The sequence below is a fragment of the Stegodyphus dumicola genome, chromosome 5 (assembly GCF_044657685.1).
Source record: "Stegodyphus dumicola isolate Sdum_Otavi_A_Nest chromosome 5, ASM4465768v1".
NCBI lineage: Eukaryota > Metazoa > Arthropoda > Arachnida > Araneae > Eresidae > Stegodyphus > Stegodyphus dumicola.
Window position 1 is genome coordinate 127,725,023 of NC_140772.1, and position 27,296 is coordinate 127,752,318.

General features: G+C 33.5%; 1 protein-coding gene across 3 annotated transcripts in view; it reads right to left on the bottom strand.

The window, feature by feature from the left end:
* Window positions 1–319: 319 nt before the first annotated feature.
* LOC118199267 (WD repeat-containing protein on Y chromosome-like) overlaps window positions 320–27,296 on the bottom strand; it is a 77,280-nt gene continuing 50,303 nt past the window's right edge. For all 3 annotated transcript variants that reach the window (XM_085817045.1, XM_085817044.1, XM_085817046.1), the window contains 7 exons: window positions 26,007–26,247; window positions 18,148–18,194; window positions 16,243–16,374; window positions 15,939–16,130; window positions 9,954–10,145; window positions 6,088–6,274; window positions 320–521 (listed from right to left, as the gene is read on the bottom strand). In XM_085817045.1, the coding sequence (XP_085673171.1) occupies window positions 415–521; window positions 6,088–6,274; window positions 9,954–10,145; window positions 15,939–16,130; window positions 16,243–16,374; window positions 18,148–18,194; window positions 26,007–26,247 (1,098 nt within the window). In that variant the 3' untranslated portion in view covers window positions 320–414. The remainder of the gene's footprint in view (window positions 522–6,087; window positions 6,275–9,953; window positions 10,146–15,938; window positions 16,131–16,242; window positions 16,375–18,147; window positions 18,195–26,006; window positions 26,248–27,296) is intronic.

Sequence of the window (27,296 nt, forward strand, 5' to 3'; positions counted from 1 at the left end):
TTTCTCTTGCATTGTTTCGTATTTGGTATCCTTAAAAATATGCCTTTGTTTTTTATTGCATTATTTTTTATATAAAGTGTGTTATTTAGCTTAAGTACACATTAGCATGTTATTTACTTTCGGCACACCTTTCACAGTGAGCTATTTATATTCATCTGTTGTTAAAATAAAAATGAAATAAGGTTTAAAAAAGACTGGAATTTGCATTTTTACTATATTCAGTTTTCCGAATTACTTTTCCTAGCCTCTAAAATTGCGTTAGCGATTTAGTTTAAATTTTACAGCAGCTGTTTAAATGAAACCAGATGTACACAAATGATCAATTTTAATTTATTATGTTTATTTTTTTGCAAAGAAAACAAAAAATACAAGAAAACATTCTTGTATAGTTCGAAGGCATTGTTTGTAATAGGCTTAAGAGGTTATGACAGTCTTTTTATCAACGCAAGTGAAATTTGCATTACACATAATTCCCATTTTCCCATTTCCTTTCTTCAAAGAGATGAGCTTCTTTTCTTTTCCTAGAAGAAGAAGAATACAAATAAATATGAGAAAAATAAGGAGCTGTATAAAAAATATATAAATAATATTCAATTAATATAAGAAGCCCCGATATTCCTTTGTCTTATTTGTCCTATCAACAGGCACCTAAAGCTTCCACTTAAATTTAATAACTCCCTAAAAAGGCTTTATTAATCAAGCTGAGTAAACAGTCATCGAAATGATATCTTGAAAAATGATGCATTGAATATAAGGGCACGAATAAAATTTCTTTTCCTAACTTTTATTCAGTTGCCTTCGTAAAACAAACACAAAGGCAAAATCGTTCACTAACCTTAACCCAAAACTATATTATATTTTTTCTGCTTAGATTTAGTCAACATTTAATTATAAAGAGTACAGTTCATTTTGCTAGACTTAGAGCCACTTTTTTCTGTCTTCAAAATACCTTTCCACTTATTTATCTTACATAAATCTCGCAAATTATAAATTCTTCCAAGAAAGATTTGAAATTTAAACTAAGTGCCTCATGGAAGCTTTTGAAACTACTGGCGATGGATTAAAACTCGAAAAAATATTCGAAGTGACTGGTCACCAGCTTCAAATTAGGGCACACTTCTGTAAGTAATACACTGTGTACTTGAGTATCAGTTGGATTTTAGATATTTATAGTGACTCCCGTGATAAGAATAAAGTTTTATGAAATAAAGGGATACCGCCGATATCGCGCACAACCAGGATTTACTCCGACTTCAGTGTAGTTAAAGATAATTTTCTCCTTTAACAGAGGGGCCTTTGTTCTTTAAAAACATTCGTGGGTTGTGAGAAAATACAAAATGAAACAAAATCTGTCCACCATCATTCAGACAGATAACCGAAAAAATGACTACCTGCATTAATGCGATAGTAATAACATATAAGGTCTTTTTTTTTTTTTTTTTTTTTTTTTAATTTTCTAACTAGTTGTTTTAAGTTGCTTTCCTATAAATCCTCGTTTTATTTCCCTGCCAGAATGTAAATTTCCAGAGCGCGCGATATTCAAATTAGGCAGAATGAAGTAATTATTTAATGGAAGATTATGGAGAGTGAAATGAGGGCGTATTCTGTCTGCTTGAAGGCTACTTTCCTAACTTTGATTCTCTCGATTAGAATTTTGCGGCGTTGAATTATCGTTGCCATTAGGCTTGTTTACGTAGGCTCCGATGAGAGCCAGCTTGCGCGCTAATTATATTGTGAAGCCGTTAGGCTATACTTCATTAATGTTTGTTTATCCGTTATCTTTGATTTAAGTCACAAGTATTCACGAGTAAGCACGAGTTGGTGCCATTTGTTAAACTTTATTTGGATTAATAAAAGGGATTAATAAATACACCCTTTCCCTGTTTCTACGGTATTTATAAGACACAGTGAGAATTCACTAGCTGTCGTTTTAGAGTTCTGATCTAATTGTATGCTTCTTAAGATGACTTGATCTTATAAAGCCTTGTAGAAAGCGAAAGCAGTGCAAGTCTCCAATCTGTTGACACCGAGGTTTTACAAGTTACAAGGTTTTCCCAGCACAGTGTGTTGAAATCTATTTTTCATCGGGAACAAGCATTTGAAATATCGACCGAATTTAGTGGGATCAAGTGCCATCCAAAATGAAAATCTGTTCAGTTCAAGTCTGTTAGATTCTTGTCTCAGATAAAAGGGAGACTGTAGCTTCGACTGATACTCATAAATTTGTTAGTTCTGTTAGATTCCAATTTAAGTTGAAATTTAGAGTCTCTTAGATATCTATCTCAGTAGAAAGTAAGAATTTGCACAGCCTCGCTGAAACTCGAAATAAATAAAATTGATTAGTTCTATAAGGTTCGAGTCTCATTCAAAGCCAAAACTTCACGAAGTTTTGTTTAATTTTATTATTTCGGATCGGTCTGTAATTCTTGTCTTTAATTAAAGACGTGCTTTTTTTTCATTCTTTATTGAATTCATATTATTTCTCTATTCTTCTTTCAACATTTGCCATGGTCATTTCGTAACATAAAAGCACAAGAAATTAATTTTCATTTCTTTCTTATTTAAAATCTTGATTCTAGACCAAATTAGAAAATAAGGCTTGAGGTCAAAGTAAGGCAAGACACAAAAAATTAGCTTCTGTTGGATGAGGTTTAAAGGATACAAAAATTTCATTCTACTCTGCGCAGTTTGTACAATAAAGATTACACGAATCTTATAAAAGGCATAATCCTCTCTAAAACTGCATGTAGTATAAAAGCTAAAAGAATATATCATAAAATAACATTAATTAATCATATACTAAACACAGCAGGTCGATAATTTGACATTGAACGTAAAGCAAAAATTTAAGTAAAACTGCAAAAACAAAATTCTAAATATATAAGAACAATAATATATGAGACAATAATATATAATATATAAGGATATAAGAACAATAATGCATGCTTCTTGAAATCAGTTCATGATATCTGATGATGAAAAATAACTGAACAGGTTTGAATAGTATTCCTTAATGCAATTTTCTACTGTTATTGGCATTTTTGTTAATGTATTAGTGAGAATTTAAATAACGTAGTAGAAGCTTATTTCTTTCATATTAAATTATGTAATTTTCGGCCATTATATTCAAGCTTAATCATACTATCTGCATTCAAATTCACAAACTGTATTAATGTGAGAGATGAACAGCAGCAGCTTCAGATACTCCTATAACTCCGTTATAGCAACCACAGGGATATTATCTTCAATCACAATGAGGCGTGGTGGTTGAAAGATGATCTTGCTCCATTGATAGTACACAATAATGCGCTCTAAATGATGGATTAGCAATAAAAATGCTTAATAATACATGCAGAACTGTGATTTAGTATTTGCTCGTATTTAGATATTTGATAGATGAGTTTACCGTAACAGAACAGCTGATTCCCCACAATATGTGCCTTGGATCGTTACACATTTTTCATAAATGAACATTGATTATCTCAACACTTACAATAACAACTATATGAGTTTGGGTGTATATGATTAGATGTCTGAAAGCGCTTAAATGCGCAAAAGTTTTTTTAAAAAAATCTGAAAACCTTCAGATTTTATATTACGCTTAAAGGTGCGTTTTTTTAACGCACACATACAAATTTCGAAAGAATTCGAGCTAAAATATTTAAAAGCATCATATCTCTATAATTTCCGGTAGACAGCCTCGCGAGCTGGAGATTAAAAAGTTTTATTTTCTACAGTGCTGCCACTGCTCCCTTTGAAATTGTTGAGTTTGTTTATCAGAAATTCGTTGAAGTTTTACAAAATATGAAATATAAAGTTCGATATTTAAAATTCTGGCTTTCAGGTGCACATGTTGGGATGGAGGACTGCTTTATCCAAAATTTGATGGCTCTCGGTGCCGTCGTTTTCACGGTGCAAGGAACATAAACGCAGATTTCTTCTATATTTAATATCTTTAAAAATAATACAAAGCGGTAATATTTAAAGGCAAAATTTTAAAAGTGTTAAGCGTTTCAACGTAAAATGACATTTCGAAGCTGCACATTTGAGTTAAATTCCTTTTAGGCTAATGAGTTCGAGATTCACAATTTGGTCTTCGAGATGCCCATGTTCGGGTGAAGTGCTACGTGTATTAAAAATGCTGTGGCTCTGGGTGCCATCGTTTTTCCACAATGCAAGGAACAGTTATGCATACACACGGATATTTCATTATTTAATTTTTTATTTAAATAATGCATAGCGATAATATTTGGTGGGAACAGTTTGGAAAGTGATACGAACGAAAAGGTTATGCGACAAAAAGCCAGTTTCCAGTCTAACAGGGCCTCTGGTGCTAATAAAAAAAAATGGAATCCAATAATAAATAATAGCAAAGATTTTTAAATGAGTTTCCAATGGGTAATTCGTAAAGGTGAAATTTAGTAAGAAAAATATCACATTCATTTGTGAAATTGTCGGTTATTCTGCTACTTCTTAAACATCTGTCTGACATCCTACGAGAATTCTAAGACTGAGATAAAATGATTACGAATATACTATTAAGTGGAACTACGAGCGCGCTAAGATAGCACGACTCGAATACAGATGTTAGTCAGAGATAAATGTAGCTCCTTTGAACCTTTAAGTCGAATATTCAGAATATTACCAGTTATTGAAATTTTTATTCTGACTTCTGTTTTATAAATTAATCTTCCAAAAATGATACAATGCACCAAATTTCTGGATATCAGGTTCTTTCTATTTATTAACAATTAGAGAAGTTTTTGTAAGAAATATCAAATCTCGTAACGGAAAGAAAATTTAATACAAAAATGAGCGTTCTTCGCTCGCTAACAAAAATTTTTGTCTAGTTATTTAAATCATTTTGGCCTATACTTTGAGTAATCAAAAAATTACATTTTGCATTTAATGATTTATAAATATATATATACTTATGATTTATACATATATATATATATACTTATGATATATATATATATATACTTATGATTTATAAATACATATATATTTTTATTAGAATGCCACAGCAGTCAGTATATGTATATATATATACTGCTGTGGCATTCAATTAAATATTAAAGAATTTCTAAATTTTTTCCTGTGATTGAGATAAAATCTTGAAATTTTATTGTCACAATTTCAAAAATCGTAAAACATTGCCTCGAAAGAAACAAAGACTGAAAATCTGGCAGATGATAAAAATGCTTTAGAATGTCGTTCGTTATAAGATATTACTATCCGTCCAAACTTTATATATTTCACCTATGTATTGTGATAAACTCATCTAATACCTTTATTTCATTCTAAATATGAGTTCTGATTATCCTTTAATGTAATCTGACTGTTTGAACAAAGAGTGCGAAAGTATATTCATGCAAGATGGAAGTGAATTTCCCAAAAGCATTGAATAAAGGCAATTTTTCCTTAAACAGGTCCTTTTCTCTTTGAGAACTTCCCTCGTGTGCTTTGAAATAATCCACATAAACCTTTCTAAAATCGTAACAAAAATACTCACGTAAAACTTCGTACGTCACACGAAACTTTAGAAATCTTCAAATTTTTGTTCAGCACATTAATTTACGATTTGATACACAAGGCAAATTTCAACTTAAAAATTTTTCACAAAAGGAACTCGCTGTCGCGACACGTTTTCGTGTAAAGGTTCATTGCTTTTTTTGAACTACGCGCAACAGTATTTCTTTATTCTTCCATTTACTCTTCACAAGCAACACTCACTTCAAAGCGCATATTTATATTTGATATTTCATCGCTTGTAATTACCACCACAAGCATACAAATCATTCTTCCTATTGTAGCTATATTTTTAGTTTAGCCCAATGCAGATAGTTTAGTTCAATAAAGTAATTTTTTAGTTTAATTTTGCATCACCTACTAAATTATAACCCAACGTTTGAGAACCTCATTAGCATAATATGTTTGCTGTCCATAAAACGTTAACTTATTGATAAAAATTAAAATAAACTTATATAAAAAGGCAGGAATCTTAGAATATATATATTGGTATTGAAAAAGGATTTTACGGATTTATTTAAATTGCTGCACTAATATATAAAGTCATATTCTTACTTTCATCCTGAATATCGTTGAAAAACAATTTGAATGTAAAATCGCAACAAGTCACAAAAAAGTAGTTTCCGTTTTTCGGAGAAATATGCAGAGTAGGTTTCCCATAGATTTGCTGGCGAAGAGTGGGAAATGTAAGAATCAATTTATGCAGAGTGTTTCCAGATCTCAAATCCCAGATTATTAACTCCTATAATAAGAAATTACAAAAAAAATTAGCATCTAGTTTAATGAAACATATAATAGCTAATGCCTCTAAATGTAGGCAAAAAATTCGCTAACTAGAAAATTTTGTAATCCAAATATTAAATTAAAACGATCAGATGTTCATAATATTTTGGCGTTTTCACTGTACTGAATTAAATTTAGTATTAATACAGATTTGCAACCTCTATACCGAAAGTTTAGTTTGAATGTATCCATAGTTACAATGGGTTGTTGTCTCACATAAAACAGCTGTTACTGCTTTTCGAAGTAACTCATGTTGGTGGTAATGCACATCTGGTAACGGCTGGTCAAGTCCTAGAAACTCCTGGCGTAGTCGTCTTAAAGCATGTTCTTCAGCTGGGTCGTAACATTGCGTTGGATGTCTAAGATGTCCGAAAACTTCTGGCTCTTCGGGACTGATTTCAATTTGGAGAGCAAGAAAAAGTCTGGGTGGAGACAATTCTCAGGAGGAAGGGAGGAATTGTTTAGGATGAGACACTCGAGAGTCGAAGAACACCACAAGCATTGTCTTGATGCGGGATTTCTAACTTTGCAGCTTCTTGCTTTTCGGCAATCCTGGACCCCGCCATTTCATATCTGACGCTTGCCGGGATCGTTCCTTAAGCACTAGGTTTTATTAGGTTTCGATCGTTACGTCGATAAGCTTTCTAAAGGCAACAAGCCGAAGTTGCATTTGTTCCGGCGTGACAGTGTGACTCAAGAATCGGGAGAAAACTTTGCGTTTACCAAAATTGTGGTTCACTAGGAGGTGGGCCATCTCACAACCAATTCCCGCTTTTTCCGCTATCACTCACGGTGCCACACTACGATCCTAGGCCAAAATTTACTTCACTTTCTATATGTTGTGCTGGGTGCATGCAGTTCCAGGTCGACCACTTCGAGCCCAGTCTTCAGTGGTGTCCCGTCCTTCTCGGAAGCGTTAAAACTATTCAAACACGCACTTCAAGGTGGCAGAACGTTCTTCGTAAATTATTATAAGCATTTCTTGATCCTCTTTTGCTGATTTTTCATTTCGAAACAGAACAGCATATTCCCTCGCTGATCCATTTTGAGTTTCGACAGTACACACAATACCTTTACTCTACAATAAGCTATTTCCACAGGATAAAAATGCTCGGAATGCCACCGCTCGGGAACTAATTCAGAGCAGTCTTAACCTATCCGCCACAGGATCTGAAGGCTCCACACTCTTACGACCGTCAGCACTACGACGTCATTCACTTAACTTTCTAGACAGAAGTTGTATTTATTTCATATGTGCGACAGAGATACAAAATCAAATACAAAGCTTGCTGTCGTGCAGCAAATGGCCAATTTAATAGTCTCTGATACTATTTATATCTTTGTAGGCTATTTTTGCGTTCTTAATAGATGGAAAGCACTCAGAATTGATGATAACTTGATAACATTTATTTTTCGAAAGGAACACTTCACAGTTTTAGAACTTTCCACAAAATACTCGTGCAACTCTTCACAGTATCAGAGAGTACAATCAGTAATACACTTCATACTACTAGGAACGTTAAACACAATGCAAACGCATCTAAAGAGCAAAGCTAACACGGATATCTCAATGCTCTGAACTATAAACTATTGTTCCTCTGAAACTGATGCACTCCTCGGTCATGTATAGTTTTTCCCTAGCCACCGAGAAATCTCTAAAATTTCTATAAATTACTAGAAGGCATACGATGGCCAGATACGGTTACAGCTGCATATGGAATCAATTACAGTAATTCAGTTACAATGCCTATTAGAGTGATACAAAGAACGGACTAAAATATTGCTAAACTGGATGACTTTTGGCAATTTCCCGCCAAATTTGGGGACAAAAAGTAGTCGCCAAGACTGCCGCCAGCTCAGCGATATATTGCCAATTTAGTGAGATAACCCTTTACTCAATGTTAATTAGACTTGCCCGTGTATTCTTACTTTTCTAGCAAAGCATCGCCTCTTTAGAATTTTCATGTTACATTATACCCCCCGCCCACCTACATATGTAGAAAACTTGTAACTCTATATTTATCTAAATTTAACAATTCTTAAACGGATGTGCCTTATTTTGTATAACTTTCTACATTATTAAAAAAGTAGTACGATAAGCAGCAAACGAAAGGCTTAATTTCACTTGGCTTAAAATGATAGTTAATCAAATAGTTGGTAAAATGGTTGGTTGGCTTAAAATGATAGTAAATCAAATAGTTAAAAAAAATATTTAATCAAACAGTTGGTATTTCAGAAAACTGAAATTAGGGAAACTACAGTTTTATTATGTGTAGAATTAAAATAGAAAAATGCAAAAATCTAAACAATGCTAAGTATTTAAGTCGCTTCACCTCAATAACCAAAAACGAAACTTTTAACATCTACAGTTCACACTATTAACACCTTTATAGATAAGGTATTATGAATAGAATTATCTCGGATTATTTTATTGTGGTTTATCAATTACGGGCAACGTTATTGTAAAAGTTTATAAACATTGGAAATACGTGTATCACAAAACAACTCAAAATTTCTGCTTTCAGAGTGGTTATAAAGTACCAGATACTTTTATCACGTAGACGATTCTTTTTCTCACACGCAGAGCTAAAATTTTTAGAACCAGCAGCAGATAGCGCAGGTCTTTATTAACTCTATGTTGAATCTAAAGTTTTTTGCACTGGAGGAAATTAACTCATGGGTTTAATTTCTTTCAAATGATTATAGGGTACGTTTCAGATAAGTAAACGTCAGAATGAATAAAAAATCAAACAATTCTCAGTTGTAGTACATTACTTCACGGCATATGGCCAACAGTTTAGGCCAAGCACGGCTCTCCAACGTCCGAGCAGTTAAATGGCCGAAAACTGGTATCTTGGACCGGACTAGAATCCCGGGAAATAGGTTGAATACATAGATATTTTCGTGATTTTACCCCATGTGCAATATAGATACGAACTAGTTTCCCTTAAAAAATCCTGCACGAAAACATCCCTCCGACAAATAGCTTTCGAGTGCTGTGCCGTAATCAACTAAATTTTAGGCTAATTGCCTAAAATCCTCAAACAGTATTTTTCCCACCAGAGTTCTAGTTTTCTACATTTGTGCGTTCATTAATGTAAGACTAAATTTTGTACCATTTAATTTTAGCTAATGATTAAAATACCTGTATTTTACAATAGAAAATACCGGTTTCATGAAATAGCAAAGCAGCACGAAATGCCGGAATTGCAATCGCTATAGGGATCTGATACAGAAAAAATTAATTCGAACGTGTTTCGACCAGTTTAATACTAAGAAAAAAATTAAAGCCGATTGAAGCTATTCATACCTCCCTCTATTTAGAGTATTTTGAGATGCAAGCAAAATAATTGCATATTAATTATCCATTTATTCTTGTACATCGATTTAATTTGCTTATTGCTATATTTTCTATTTGAAATTTGGTAAGTGTTATTGATTATTGTAATTTAACTAACAGTATTAACTCCAAGTTAAATTCTTTATCTCTGCCAAACAATGTAATAAAATCACAGACTTAAGTATACAAGAATCTTTCATAAATTCTAATAGGTCTTTCTGTATCATGATTCAGTAACACTACCCTCCCAAGTGTTTAAAAAGGACCTTTTATTTGATAAAAAATATCAATTTCTTACCGCTTCTTTGCATATAGACAAAAGAGTGTCCCCTTTGGAACAGATGCGTAAGTCGGAGACAACAGCCTTGTGACCTTCAAGAAGCATTACAGGATATCTGCAAAAGCTGACATCCCAAGTGCGAATAATGAAATCTCTGCTTCCTGTGACAATGATATTCAGAAGATTATTCAGGTCGAAACAAGTCACTCCCTATAGGGGGAAAAATGTCACATAAGTGGATTTCAAAAAGTACTTGCGCAAAATAACCTTCTTAAGTTACAAGTTTGAAAGCCGCTTATAAAAATAATAAACAGAACAAGTTCTGATTATGGATAAGCTCTAAACTGGCTGTGACCTTTCTTTAATGTTCTAGTTAAGATATAGACTTACAGATGACACGTAGACAAATAAAATAAAGGGGAAGAATAAAAACAAATTGGACACGGGGGGGGGGAATTGGCAATTTTTTCTTCTTAATTATTTTAGATCCAAAGGAGTATTCCATTTTAATGCGAATAAAAATTCTCAATAATAATTTTTGTTTAATTTGTTTTTACTTAGAATGCTACATTTTTTTAAATTTCTTCTTATAGTTTTTCATATGAAGACGTTGTGATAGAGTGGCATACAAAATTAAAGAATTATGGAAAAAAAAATTATTTAAATTACAGTATGAGTTATTTAAATTAAAAAAATCTGGTGTGTACACTTATGACTTCCTCGTACGGAATATTATATATACGCACTTTTTGCTGCACTTCATTTAAATTTATTTCCTCGAATTTCTTTAGAGATACATTTCTCGTTCAATTAATTCTGTTCTCAGTTGGAGCAATTAAAATAGTGTTTCTACGCAAAAACAAGCAATTTGGCCAGCAGGCAACAAGGCAGATTTTTCGGTGCAGAAAACTGAAAGTTTAATTTTGATCCCACTAGGCAAAAAGGCACTGAAAATGCAGAAACTGAATTCATTATTCCGCTAAGTTTCAAATTTAAACAAATATGGCTGCTATAGTAAATAAAAATTAGGCTTAGCCGCACTTAAGCAACATTTAAATTGTTGATAATTTTACAACTACTGCATGCAGATTACCTAAAGGCATAAAAATCTTAACCGTAAGATAAGAACAACTAAATTCAATCATTTTTAAAGAAAGAAAAAAAAAAAAAAAAGGGAAATAAAAAAAGTGAGCTCACTCAGCGGAGTAACACAGTATATATATATTTATATATTTTTGGTGCAGCCATTTGCAACCAAAAAGGGAGGTGCACAACTACATATTATAGTAGTCCTATATACAAAATTTCAACTTTCTTAAGCTACTCGTTTTTGAGTTAAGCGAGATACATACATACGTACGTACGTACAGACGCCACGGAAAAAAATCTCCATTTTAAATCAGTTTCTAATTCTCTTGGGGTAAGAATCTTTTATTCTGTCCTTACGTACAGATGTCACGCCACAACATAGTTAAATTACATTCGATAGCGGTCAAGACGAATATTGTAGAAATATGATACCCGAAATTTTTTGTGGTTACAATACTTCCTTTACTTCGCACAAGGAAGTAAAAAGAATTAAAGCATTTATTGTAACTCAGAAATAGATGGGGAAAAATTTATTTCTAAGATCAAAAGCATATGGACGATTTTTGATTTTTTTTTTTTTTAATTTAATGAATTTATTCTTAATTTTTTCCTAATTCTTTTAAATTTGAGGCCGAAAACAAGAAGAAAGATAATGCAAAAAAGACAATTTGTAAAAGATTTTTCCTTCCTTTCCGCCTGCCTTCGTGGTGCTACTGGAAGCATGCTGGATGCGTATTCAGGAAGCCCGGAGTTCGAATCCCGGTGAGGACAATACACATTCGTTTGATCTCGAAAAAACTCTTAATGGATCTACAATATTGGCGCTCGAACTAAAGACGGCAATTTGTCACCATCAGAATTTAACGACTGAGTCGCATTATCCCTAGTCGCCCTTTAAAAGAGGGAGTATGTAAGGTATTTTATCCCTCCTTTCCGCATACTTTCGTGGTGTAACTGGAAGAATGCCCTAAACGTATTCGAAAGGTCCGGAGTTCGAATCCTGGGGAATGCATAGCGCATTTCTTCAGTTTCCTGACTTCGAAAAATTCTAAAAAGTTTCGACAAATGTAAAATCTTATATATTGCATGAAAGACATGATAATATTGAAATTCTCAAAACTGTGTCTTTTAAGTACCTTTTATTACTTTTGTATTACATTCATTGTATTACCTCTTTTGATATTTCTATACAGTGGAAACTGCGATCACGAATGATTCGCTTTACGAATAACTCGGTTCATCAACAATTTATCACCTGAACTTAAACCGTTTTAAACGACAAATGATATTTCGAATTACGAATACTCAAGATGACAACACGATTTTCAGATGCGATTTTAGGCAACACAAAATTAATAGTCAGAAATATCTGTAAGCATCATTTTAGTCTTTTAGCACCTAAGTGCTTATGACGTTGTTTGCTACTGCCTTTATCAGGGTAATATTGTTACGTAAAAAGTTTGTCTCTTATCCCATTTAACGCTGTCTGGAGGATCAGAGTGTTAGGGTAATGTTTTTCTCTTTCTCTTATTCTGAAAACATTTCTTCCACTATCATTTGAGTTGCTCTTTCTGAAGTTGTTCTTTCTTGTCGATCGGATTTTTGCGGTGCTCTAGTAGCTTCTCTAAATCTTTGTTCTTATTTTCTTAGCCTGCAGATACAATATCATGTATAACAAAAATGCCTTAAGTATCAAATTGTCAAAATCTCTGCCTGCAACTGAATCTGGCCATATTTTCCAAACCGAAGACATTTGCTGCACACTGCAAGATGTATGAGAAATAAGCAATGGAAAATTGCAGAAGGCTACTTGGATATAGATTACTTCGCTTTTTAAGATAACATGTTGCCCTCTTGAGTATTTTTAACTCGAGATACTCGTAGTAAGCTAAGACAGTTGATTTGTTCATGAAACGAATCATTCCTAAAGTGATCGAAGGCTCGATTGTAATGTAAAAATTTTTACTGAAAATTATATCAAACGGCCAACATCCAGATCTTAGTTTTACGCTGATATATTGAATATAGAATTAATAAAGATTCCCCATAATGATTCGTAGAGTAAAATCTTTTTAATCAGAATGACTTTTTCCTATTATTAGGACTATAAAATCCCATACATTAAATGGAATTTCCTGCTTTAGAAAGAAATACGTAGATAAAACAAGATGGATTGATAGAATAATGTAAAATTGATAAGTTAGACAATTATTTTAATGTTCAGACCATTTTGGGACAACCATTTGAATTTAAACCGATTAAGCAGATTTACAATGTAGTTTCTAGACCTAGAATTTTTTATGTCTCTCCAGCATTGACCATGATTAGAAGAGAGCGTCTCAGAAATTTTATCATATTTTTTATATGTGTTATTTCGCTTAGTAATAATCTTTCGAAGGCAAGAAGTTTCCGATTTCGAAAACTTGAATTTCAAAAATACATTTCTGCTCAAAAAATAAGCAGTAAAGGCAAAATACAGAATAAAACTAAACTATTGAATGTACATTGCATCAAATTGATCCAAGATGTTGGTGTGGCGTTATAAGACCACATAGCAAACAATAAAACAAAGCCATACAAAACCACACGTATTACGAAATTATTATACCAAAAAAAATATGTTTCGATTATCGCAAATGGATCTGAAGAATGTACACGGGTATGATATCCTCTATCTGAAATGCATGCTTGACAGCGACGAAGTAAGCTGGCAATAGTATCGTTGATTGCTTGTTGTGGCAGTAGCGCCCATTCCTGTAGTAATGTATATCGGAGCTCGCGGGGAAGTTGCCTGGCGGCACATTGCGACCTACTATTCATAATCCCAACATGTCCTACACATACTGTATGAAATTTAGGTCCTGTGATCTAGCAGGCGATGGCATATGTGGAATGGTTTAAATCTCCAGATAACGCCAGATCAATCTGTCGTCGGCTTGGAGTCTATGCGGGCTGACTTTATGGTCCATAAACATCGCTTCGGTACGCATAGCAGTGGTAAAAGGATGCACAGGAGGATTTTGATTTTGATTTCGTCGCGATATCGGACGGCTGTGACGAAACCACCAAGAATCACGCAGAAGTCGATATGTCCGTTCGTTGCTATCCCAGCCCATACAAGTAAGCCTACTACTCTCTCTTTCGAAGATTTTTGCACCCGATACCGTACCCCTGGCTCTCTCCATATCATTGCCCTCCAAGAATCGTTCTAGACTATAAATCGAGACTCATTCATAAAGAGTAAGTGGCCCCACTGGTTTTTGTGTCCATCTGCGATGTTCACAGACCCAATTCAACCGTGCTCTGACATACCATGGGGACAAAGGAACACAAATCGCAGGTCGTCGAGCGCACAGTCCACTTTCATGCAGTTGACACGACACAGTTTGTCGGGGTATGGGCCATCCTGCAGCAGCAGATTAATGTAACGCCAGGTTCATCTGATATCTCTTTCTCTTTCTTATCGCTCAGAGGTCTTTGACCCCTTCCTAAGCGAAGTTGAAAGATGAAGGCAGTTTTCGTCCCTTGAGTGGGCTTCTTATTCATTTCTGGCATTTAAACCCCTAACGGTCCTCGTTCTTTTACTTTAGCTATGCTCATCTCTTAATTATTCAGTTTTACTTAACGAAGTTGTGGAGGTAATTGCATTTATTTGCAAAGGTACTCCAGAAGTTAAAGCCTTGGGCCTTGGGCCAGCTTCATGCTGTTAATGATCTGCGGAGTCTTCCACATAGCAACAGGAAGCGATCGTCTGCCATTGTGATAATCTTCCAGCGTCCAGACCAACGTCTTCTACAGCGGTTTGAATCCTTTTAGTAACGATTCCACAGCCTATTGATTACAGTACGAAGCACATTCAGCTCTCTCGCAACAGCGGATTGTCTTGCACCAACTTGTAACATCCCAATAGTTCTCCAACGTATTTCATCGTGTATATGGTGTCGTAGACTCATGCTTTCCACTTTGCTACTTCGGATTACATGGAACTATTCGCTGCTTGCAAACTGACGCATAGGTCCGGCATGCCTCTTTATACGGCGTTGTGGTGCAACTGTGGGATTGCGTTTTACGCTAATTTTGGTTTCTTATTTGCATGCAATCTCTACCTCATATGTAAATTGTATAAAATTCCCATTTTTATATTCGTATCTTTTCTTTTACTTTTGTTACTTATTTTTTAGCACGATTGTATTTCCTATTCTGAGCGTCAAAAAGCATCTCAGTATATTTTGCTCATATGTAAATGAATGTACTATCGGTTTGCTAATCCGTCTTAAGGAAATAACCCTGAAATCTCTATATTCCTCCCGAAAGCCCTTGACTTGAAGAATTAATTCGAAAACGAAAGCATTGTTTAAATTTTACTAGTTTATTATTTGTTAATAAATAGATATTACGGAAGAAAATCTGAACAAATGCAGCAATAAATTATCATTATTAAGGTAACTGATTAGTCTGGTTACTTTGTTCAGTCCTTCCATTTGTATCCCAGTTGTGCTTTGCAGGAATATGTTCTCCTTCTAACATGGCATGCATTTAATATGAAGGTAAAAAAAAAAATTGTTTGTTCGGTAACAGATGCTCATTGATAAACATATCTAACTAGAGTAGATAAATACATTTGCCCGGAAGACCTAAACTGATAACGAGTTGAACAGAACATGCAATAATAAAAGCCTTTATCAGCTAAAAAGGAACTGGAACTCTTTCGTAAAATGTTACACTTATAATCAGCAAGTTGATGGGAAAAATGTCTGTATTTACAATTCTCGCGTACAAAAGGCTAATTTTCTAATATCTTTTACAGCTTTTATTTTAAACAGAATATCTTCCATTCAAAGTTATAACTCATGTCTTAAAATTCATGTTAAGTATAATTTTTTGGATGTAAAAGGAAACAGTAAGTGAATTTACCTTTATATGTCTGTAAGTTTTCGAAGAAGGCACTGTCGAAATATCTTGCAAGACCAAAGGATTTAGCGTATCTAGTTTCGAATTTGAAATCAAGAAATCATGCTGTGGTATGTGCTGAATTTTATCGATAACATCCCAGTGTACCCTGGAGACCTTCCTGTATTTTATGTAGCTCCTATGCTTCTTTAAATCCTTATTAAAAGAAGCATTTTTAATAATGAATAATAAACTTTAAGAAAAGGTTACTAAGATTTTAGTAAAAGTATTAATAAATACATAACAGAAAAATGCAAAAACCTCGTACCTCAAAACGAATTATTTGCGTGCCCAAAGAATAATCTCGTGCAAATAACATGGTAAGCGGGAAAAGAAAAGTTAATATGTAAACATTTCCTTTATGATCTCCGATGAACAACTGGCAGGTACTGCTTTTGTTCTGTAATTACAGAAACATAATTATTAAATAAAATTTACAGCTCGATTGCATATAAGTAAAAAGATACTACAGTTAGCCTAACAAATTGAATGTTTATAGTCGCAGATTTTAAGTAACAATTATATTAATATATGTAATTATTAAAAGAAGTTTTCGGCTTCTGTGCAAGTAAATGAAAAAGAAAATGCAAAGAATATAGTAAACTCAATATTTCATATTTTATTAAAGAAGTATTTCAAAGAAAGAATAACTTACATAATTTCCTGACAAATATCACATTGCATGGTTACCGCACTGTAAATTAAGAAAGACTTAATAAAAATATAATCTTGCGAATTTTTTTAGCCTAAAGGTGCGTTAGCCCAGAAAGGCTATTAGTCTCGAAACAGCCTTTTGTGTAGAATCACTGAAAGCGTTGAATCACTTTTCAAATTATTCCCACTAAACACTATCGCCCTGAATTCTATTTAACGAAATTAAATAATGCAGAATTTGATGGAATTTATCCATGTTATACGCATTATGAAAAACAACGGTACCTAGAGTCATTAAATTTTAAATAACGTGGTCCTCCACCCGAAAATGGGCACCTACCTAGAAGCCCTAATTTTGAATTTCGAATTTGCTTTATAATGCATTTTATGTTTCGTAAAACTCTAACTAAGTTTTAATTAAAAAAACTCAAAGATTTCAAAGTTAGCAGTGGCAACACTTTCTGGAATGAAACCTTTTTATCTCCAGCACACGAGACTGTCTATCGGAAATATCAAAGCTATGCTGTTTTTAAATATTTTAGCCCAAATGCACTCGAAGCTTGTATGTGTGTGTAAATGAAACAAAATTGCCTCTTTGGGAGTAATATAAAATCTGAAAGCTTTCAGATTATTTTTTTTCCTTTTTTCTTTAAAATGATTTTTTAAGTTTTTCCTTCTGTTATGAAAGTCTATTTTTTAATTCCTGAAAAGGACTGTAAATCATTCATCTGTTTTAAGCATTTCATAAATTTTCATGTGTAGTATTAATTCTAAATGTTAAATATTAAACCAGAAAATCATTTAAGAAGCATCTAAAGGAAACATTAGATTTAACACTCTTTGCTTTACGCTAATTTAGATTATTTGCGCTTTTAAATATTTTCTAATACCTATAAGCTTAAAACGTTGCGCTAAAAATAAATTTATAGCTGCATTATTTTAACATGCGTTACATCTTCATAAGCTCTTCCCATATTTTCAAAAAATTAATTTTAACTAACTGGTTTTTTGTTAAAAATCTGTTCCATATTCCTTCAGTTTTATCTGTTTCCACTAGATTAGGTAAATAAGGAGTTTTAATTAAAGTAAATTATGTAAGTTAATACTGGCGTCGCCGGTGCCATGAAACATCTCTGGCAGTACCTGACGCACGTAGTAATTCTTTAAACTTCTGAGTTACCGTTTTACTCTGTGTTGCGCATTAGGTAATTATTCTTGAAATTTACTGAACCAATCGAATTTAACTTGTAAGTTGCACTTAATCTGAATTTACATGTTTTCTGTTATCTGCGCGAGAAGATGAAGTAACTTTGTATTAAATTTATTTTGTATTTCAAACTGAAGCCTATAATTAATTTTGGTTTATCTTATTTTATTCTTCTATTGAGCTCATTCGGTATTGAGAGATTGTAATCGAAACCAGAAAGAAAGCTTATCTGTCAGGCTTGAATGTAAGGCTAGTTTTAGTTTAAGGACAAATGAATTTAAACTTATAAGTTCAAACTAAAAATTCACTTACCGTCTTTTGAAAATTATTCTCAAGGCAAGTCGGAACAGTGGGAAACTCTGAAATAAGCCAAACGTTATTTAATATGTTGGAATGATCTTCAAAAGACAAGTTTGAAAAGCAGTTATGTATATTCACAATCATTAAATTTTTAAATAGAATGGCGTAAAATTTACATAGCCAACAAGACGCATGCAAATTATAAAAAGCAAGAAAAAATTTTTAGACTTATACATATCTACATTTATCAAAAAAGGGAAGATAGATAAGCAGTCTGCTTCATTTGTACCTTCGCTTTACATCCAAGTAAAACCAAAATAACGAACAAAAATATCAGCAATAAAGAGATAATCTTCAGAAACTTTCGATGAATATTCTCTGCGGGTTAATATTAGTAGAAAACAGCGTAGAATTTAGTAAAGTTTAATTGCTATGAAAGCTTCATAATCTTGCTTAAGTTACTAATAAGCGCGAATTAAAAATACAAAAGACATTCGAAAAACTTTGAAAGAACCGTTTTCAGTAATATTGTCTTCCTTTAGTATCTGCAAAGATTTATAGAAACTACAAGATTTGTTAATACTGAACTAAAAGAAAATTGGATTATATTATTTATTTTTAAGATTTCTAAGTTTCAAGCTGAAATAAAGCTTTCAAACGTTTATCGCATCTTTGCAGCAACCAAACGCTAACACTTCAAGATTAAATTCGAAAACTTTCCAATTTAATAACAGAATTCAATTTTATACTCAACGCAGATTACGAAAAAAGGAACATATTTTAGCGCGGAAGAAATGCGTCTCGAAAGTAAAGTTGAATATTTGGCAAATGCATTAAATATTCACATAAATCTTCACACCATACTTGAAGGCTTTTAAAAAATCGCATAAAAGATGTAGACGCAATTTTAAAAGTATTTTTAGAAGAATTTAAATTGGATTTATTACAGAAGAGCGCTCGAAAAGGGGTGGATATAATCCAGTACTGGTATTTGTTAGATAAACTTTTCATAACTTTTAGTGTAAATTAGTATTCTTTTCTCATAAGATCTATGATTTTTTCAGAGTTGAAAATGAAAGGTAATTGCTTCCAGTTATTTTTAATTTTAAGCAAGAGACACTGAAACGTTTCATAAAAATAGAAATGATTTTTCAGTGCCATTTTGGATGAAATTCAAACTCACTTCAATTTAAATAATTACTCGGAATTTTCTCTTTATTCTGGTATTTAAAATAAGAATGACTCTGTAATGATTTTTTCTTAACACTTTCTTTGCTGAGAAACTAAATTCTCATTTTTTTAAAGATGCGTATTTTTATTCACAAGCGTATCTTTTAGTCGTACTAAATTACAAAAAGGAACATATGTAAAAAATGCATTTAGTATAATGGCGATTATCTCTGTCAAAAATTTCACCAATTCGAAAACTACGCAAATAAAATTAATATCTTAAATTATTTATACAAGTATTATGTTTTAACACGCATGCTAAAATGTCATCTCTTTTATGTTAAGAGTAAATCTTCGTAACAAAAGTGTTGAATTTAACTTTCGTTCCTTAATATAGAATGGGACGGAGGGAAATGAGTTATGTAACACTTGGTTCTTAACTCTAACTCTTTAATCACGTTGCTATTCTTGGCTAAGCTCCGATTGCATCATCAAAGTTTTCGTTAAACGCAGAGTTTACAATTCAACATTGTTGAATCATCACACACATACCTGACAATACCTAAAACATTTTCTAGTAGCACGGTTATATCACTAGTCTGTCAGTTACGCAAATGAAAACAATGACAACTAAGAAATTTCTGTTAGAAGTAGCATAGGCAAGCAAAGTTTGCAATGTAGAATACGTTAGCTGCTAGGTGCTTGTTCTGTTATTATTATTTAAATTAACCAATTATTTATAATTTCAGGCTTTACTAGAACTTTTCCTTTCCGTTACTTCGCCAGAATACAAATCAGTTAGCTTAGTATTTAAACTGAGGTTTTGGGATTGTAAGATTGAGGTGTTTTTGGCCTATGCGTGCACGTTGCGTTACCGTTCCTGCCAGCTCTGATAATTTGTAGTTATTCGGCTTTGCGTTACTGCTGCCGACATTTGAATTTCTTATGCCGGTAGAGTTACTGAGCCAGCTTCGTTTATATTTAAACTGAGCAGTCTCTGACTACGATCCCACGTTTTAAATTGAATTTGGCTGTTCCTGTTTAATTGCATCACTATGAGCCGTGGTTGATTTTTGTTAGCACAATAGGTTGCATTTATATTCTAAGTTTTGTTTAAATAAAAAGGTTTATTTAAACCTTTATTAGACATAGTAGCTACTTTCAGATATAGAGATAATTCGCTTCACGTTTGTTAGGGGTTTTGGACTATTTAACTTTTAGCAGATCAAGGTAAACTCCGTAGCTAGTTTATAATATGATATATATAATCTCAACCTATTAGGAAGTTAAATCTGTTGTTTTAGATTAACTGATATCGGAGAGTGAGCAAGGAAACGATAGAGCAAAGTAAACTTGTTAGTTTAAACTTAAAAGGCTTACAAAAAAATAATTTATTGATTGTTAATATTTATCTATAGTATAAGTTCTTTGCTTGCTTTTTAATAACGACTCATTTTAATTTGAAACTAATAAATGCGAATATTTTCATTCGGTAACATCTGATAACTTTCCACAGCAAAATTCTTTGTAAAACGGTACTCAGGAATAATTAACAGCTAAACAGGTATTCACCGGAAAAGATTTCCCTACGTTGATTTACTAGTTCTTGTAATTTCAGAATTATCATATAAAACGTTACTTCTTTAACTTTCACAAACATTGTAAAATTATGGTTTTCCCCCAATGAAATACGTCGTCTTGCGTAGTTGTTATTTAAAACCCGGGTGTTTTTCTCAACAGTACTGTTGCGTGCGTAGGCGTTATTAACAGATTGAATGTACACAGAATTGATGTTAGCTTGATAAAATTTATTTTACCAAAAGAACAATTCACAGTTCTGGACCTTTTCACAAAAATACTCGTACAGCTCTTCACAGTATCACAGAGTATAGTCCGTAGTTAAACTTCAAACTAGTAAGAACATGAAACACAACGCAATGCAAAGCGCATCTGAAAGACGAAGATCGCACGGCTATCTCAATACTCCGAATCCAACTCTGAACTAACGAAAACTATTCAGAAACAGATGCTCCTCCTGGCCACCGAGAGATTTCTCTTGGCCGATGAGAGATTTCTAATATCTTTCCCTTTTCGAAATTACTGGAAGGCATATGAGGGCCGAATACGGTTACAGCTACATACAGCATCAGTTACAGTTATTCAGTTACAAAACGTAATACAGTTAGTTAAATAGGGACCGGACCAAAGCGTCGCTAAAGGGTAGCCAAATTTGGCGACTTTTAGCGATTTCTCGCCAAATTTTGGTACAATAAGTAGTCGCCAAAAACTATTGCTAGCTTTTTGATATCTCGCCAATTTAGTGAGATAGCCATTTACTCAATGTTAAATAGACTTGCCTCTGTTTTATTACTTTTCCGACAAAGCTTCGTTTCTTTAGATTATTATGTTACATCATACAAAAAAAGTACTACAATTTCACTAAACTTATTTACATGCTTATAAAATTCGTAAAAGTATATTCGAAACGAATGGAAGTATAACGTGCTTTTCTCACAATATGTTACTGCCAAAAACAGTTACCGTATATTCTGGTGCATAACGCATACTTTTAATACAAAAAATAGGATAGAAATTTACGGATGCTCGTTGTACTCCGGATGATATGAAAAATGATAGATTTAAAAATGAGGAAAAGATGAACATGCAAAAATTATATTTCTATATGTACCTAAATGCTGTTTCTGGCGATTCTGGTGATGTTGTATGACGATGTTCGCAACACTTTCTTCTAGAATAGGCCATTTCGTTACTCCTTTATGCAAAGCATATTTATTCTTTTACATAATAATTAACGTAATTTCATTTTTCTTCCATTCACATATGGAGCTTTCATCAGCACCAAAACTTTTTGCTGCAGCATGATTTCCATTCTCTTGCGCCAGTTGAATGACTGTATTTGAAACAAGCACTATGTTCGTTTCGTTTGGCTGCAGCCATATTTATTACTAAAAAGGAATACTAGAACAATTATATTTGAACTAAAGCAAATGAGATTTACTAAAGCCTTTGATGTTCACTTCAAACTCACGGCTTCATATGACTACAGAAAGAGAAATCATCGGATTCTAAATTCCACAAATTCATTCGGATCAGAAGTCCATCCATATCCCAAATTATGTCCCCCTTTTCGCGAAGCCCCAGAATAACATTCTTGCGCACACCTGCATTGAGTACAACCCACCTTCTTTACAAAATCATTTACTCTCTCATGCATCTCCTCCACACACATATATTGTTTCCCTTATGGCTTGTCGTTTCAGTATACTATTGTTCGAAAGTCTGGGAAAAATCTTCGAATGAATGACTTCAAAAAATAAGAGCATTGCACATTTTATCTTTCAAGCTTCTTCGTAAGGAAAAGAGTTCGCATCATACGGCGAATATACCTAAAAATTGAAACATGTAATTAGAAATTATAGGTGCGCGTTATACACCGATGTGCGTTATAGGCCGGACTATACAGTAAATCCTAAAGTAGTTATTTTTAAACAGTGGATGCTGTGCTAACACTTAGTAATCTAACATTGCTAAAATACTACTAAACCGATAAAGGCACCTATCATTATTTGTATACACTGCGTCATTTGTAACGCAAAATGATTTTATGAATGCAGTGTTTTCGTACTTCAACTATTTGAAATTCTTAATAATGAGATATATCAAAAAGACACTATTAAAACTTTATATTAAATTTCTGTAAAATTATTTCAAAGTGTTTTGGAGACTATTTGGCATTTTTAAGGCAGAAAAGTGAAAAATGAACTTCCCTCAAGAGCATATTTAGGATAAATGTTCCAATTCTTTATATGCTCCCTCCTTAACAAAAGACTTAGTGCGACGAAATCCGATCGTAACGAATTATTACTGTTCACGACATTCTAATTTGGGAACCACTACGAGACTTAAAAAAAAATAAATAAATAAATAAAGAAATTAACTGTACTCTCTTCAGTTTAAAGCACGAATCTTGCAATTTGCTAGCTGGATATGCATACCGTAAAAATACGCAAGAGAATAATTCCACAGTTCCTTTCAATGTATCGTCAGGGGGAACTGTAAATGTTTTGGCAAAGAGTTTGCATTTATTCTCATGAAAACAAAATATAAAATTCTAATTAGTAAATATTTTACTTTTTACAAAAATAGATAATACAAGTACTTGTAACTGAAGGAAAAAATTTAATTAAAAATAATCTGATGTGTGCATCACATGATTTCCTTGCACGGAATAATTAATTATACGCATTTTTTCTTGCATTTCATTTAAAATTATTGGATTGAATTAAATCTACTTCGTCGATAGCGCATAAACCACAATAGAATAAATGCACTCTTTAAAATTGTTATGTTTGTTCTCACTCAATTAATTCAGCTCTCACTTCGCGACAAGGCAAAAATACAAAACTACTCAAAATATCTATATTAAACATTACGAAGTAAATCTTAAACACTTATTTCCTCGAAAAAATTCCAGAAAGGATTAAGCATGAATTAATTCGCAATAATAAATGAAGGCGTTATTTTTGTTGTTGCGAAGCTACGTTTCTCTATATTGGCAAAAAAATCTACTATTCTGCTGTTTCGAATGTAAACAAACATGTCCGCCATGTTATTTAAAAATTAGGCTTAACCGTACTTAAACAGCTTTTAAATTGTTGATATTTCTACAAATATTGTTTGCATATTTCCTAAAGGCATGAAAAGCCTTAACAGGAAAGATAAGAACAACATAATTCAATCATTTTTAAAGCAAAAAATGCACAATTTACAAACATATAAGAGTAAAGAAACTGAGATCACTGAACCGGGCAACAAAGTGGATATATATATATATAAATATATTTATAGACGTTCGGTACGCCCGATTGCAACCAAAATACGAGGTGCACATCTACATGTTATAGCAGTCCTATATACAAAATTTCAACGTTCTGAGGCTACTCGTTTTTGAGTTATGCGAGATAAATACGTACGTACAGACACCACGAAACATTCTCTTCAGAATTCATTTGAAAGCAGTTTTATATGTTTTTTGGAGGAAACGAATCTGTTATTCTGTCCTTACATACAGATATTGCAAAAACATCGTTAAATAGCATTCGATAGCGGTCAAAATGGCTATTTTCGTTGAAATATGCTGCCTGAAACTTTTCGCGATTACAATACTTCCTTTTTACTTCGTACAAGGAAGTAAAAAATTCTAAATTTTTTTTGTCAAAAAAATTAATCACAAAAACTATGTAAAATAACCAGTAAATTTAACTATGCAGTGCAATTCATGCCAGAAGCTGCCGAACATTATTTCCTTTCCTTTTCACGTCGGTTTATCTTCTAGGACGGTCTCATTCTAAATATATAGCAAGCCAAAAGTCCTCTCTTGTGGTATGTTGGTAAGTAAGAGGAGTGGAAGACCATCGATCCGTCCATCCAAGTAGTTTCTTTTGAAACTGAGGCTGTGGGAGCAGAAGACATGCTCTCACGTTTATGGTGTTCAAGGCTCATGTCAAACGACAGGTTTCTTCGAAGGCCCAGTGGACTAAAACGGTTAGCACACTCGGACGTGTTCGAGAGGTCCAAGTTCAAATCTCGGCAAGGACACTGCACATTTTTTTATTATCCTGCTTCAAAAAAAGTCCTAATGTTTCTACAACATCAATTTCAAAAACATTTTTACATAAAGCTTAAAATTAAATCCTTTACAAATGATATCATTTAAAGAGGTTGTCATGAAATCTGACGTGTGTTGTATAGTCAAAGACCGATGGTGTGTGTATTTAATTATGGCAAAGCACACTAGGGCTATCTGCCTATGGGAAGGGATGCCTTCGTGGAGGACTTTCTGCGGGAAACTGGCTCGTATACACGTTACACATGGAGAAAACCACGAAAACGCCCATGCAGCCAGCCCGTTCGCGGGATTCGAACCTCGGACCGAACTACCAGTGTTCAGCGACTTTACCGCTCGGCCGCCGGTGGGCCGTCAAAGACCGATGGAAAACTAAACACGAAACTTCATCCCATCATAATTATCAAATTTAAACGAAACCAGAGGAGATACTATTTCTTAAGAAGAGAAAGTCTAACGTAATATGACATGCAGCACATATGTTTTTCTTGGACTGAATAAAGAAAATAAAAAGAACAAGGGACTCGCAAATTAGGCACAGATGTTACAAAGGACTCGCGTGAGCTCTCATGAGCCTCCTACAGCTCATCGCTGTATATCTATGACATTCCTGAACAAAGAATTCCTCTTCGTATTTCAAAAGTTTGGAAATCATAAAAGTTGCTTTTACCATATTTCAAAACTGATCTATCAATAATTAACTTTAAACTTTAACAAAAGTTAGATGAAAAATGTTTTTACCTTAAGTTTCATTGGGAAAACAACAAAAAATCATGCTCAAATTACCGATTTTTGCTCTTACTCTTCATATGCAATTGAAAATATTTTACTGCGATGTATCTGTAATTCTAGGTAAAATTGGGTTCCCATTAACAAAAACTTGCTTAAATATTTAAGCAGTTTCAAAGTTTATTATATAAGAAGCTTTGATCGTGATTTTAATAGACTTGTATTTTTAATTATTAAGGGATTGTAGTTTTTAATTTTATAAGCTGTAATTGTTTCTCTAGATTTAAAAAAAAAATGAAGGAAGGAAAATAAATTAAAAACTCACCGATGAGTCTGAATGTCTCCCAATGAGCTGATGGGGATCCGTGTATGAAATGCAAAGTTCCGTGAGTTGTCGATAGACAGTAATGTTTACTGACTTCCAAATAAGAAGCATCCGTAACTGAAAAGGAAGCTATTCTGGTCTTCATACAAGTCGTATGCAGTTTCTTCTTTTCAGAGCAGAGATCCCACTTGAATTTGAATTCATCTTGAAGATCACTGTTGCGGAATATCACAGTTCCTTTCTAAGCATTGTATCAAAAATGATATTAATAAATAGCTCATTGCACTAACGTAATAGACATAGATCATCAAAACATTTTAACCTAATGTTATGCAAGTCCTATCGCAGCTAATTTCATTATGCTTACAACTGTTAGCAAGCATTGAGAAAAGTATCAAATCATTGGAATGAAGACTATCAGAGAGACATACAGGGGTTGGACAAAAATATGGAAACACCTTTAAAAAAACTCGTTTCTTTGCTTAATATGGTGTAGAAAACCCGTTGGCATGAAAAACAGCTTGCAGTCTTCTCGGAATGGATAAATACAGTTTCTGTATGTTTGCCAAGGGAATATTATACCATTCTTCCTGCAAAACGGTGGCAAGTTCAGATAACGATGTTGGCGGTGGATAACGAGAATGTACTTTCCGTTTCAATGTAGATTCAAAGGTTCAATAATATTCAGGTCTGGTGACTGTGGTGGCCAGGGAAGATGGGACAACTCATCCTCGTGCTCAGAAAACCAGTCCTGGACAATGTGAGCTGTGTGAACAGGGGCTTTGTCGTCTTGGAAGACACCATCACCATCGGGGAACAAAGTTTGTACCATGGGATGAACTTGATCGGCCAAAATGTTCATATAAGTCTTGGCAGTCATGTGCCCTGACACAGTTATCATGGGGCTAGCAGAGAACCACGATATGGCTGCCCAAACCATAACAGAACCCCCGCCATGTTTCACTCTTGGCAACAAGCAGTCTGTATTATAGGCTTGAGATGACGTTCTCCAGACGTAAACTCGGCCAGAAGTGGGAAACAATGTGAAAGAAGACTCGTCAGACCATATTACTCGCTTCCACTGCTCTATAGTCCAGACTTTATGACTTAAACACCACATTTTCCTGTTACGGGCATTAGCATCATTGATGAGTGGCTTCTCAATTGCAGCACGGCCAGCAATTCCCTGTTTATGAAGCTCCCTTCTAATTGTTTTGGTACTCACAGGGTTCGGTAACACAACATTCATTTCAGCAGTAACTTTTGCAGCTGTGGTCTTCTTATTTTTCG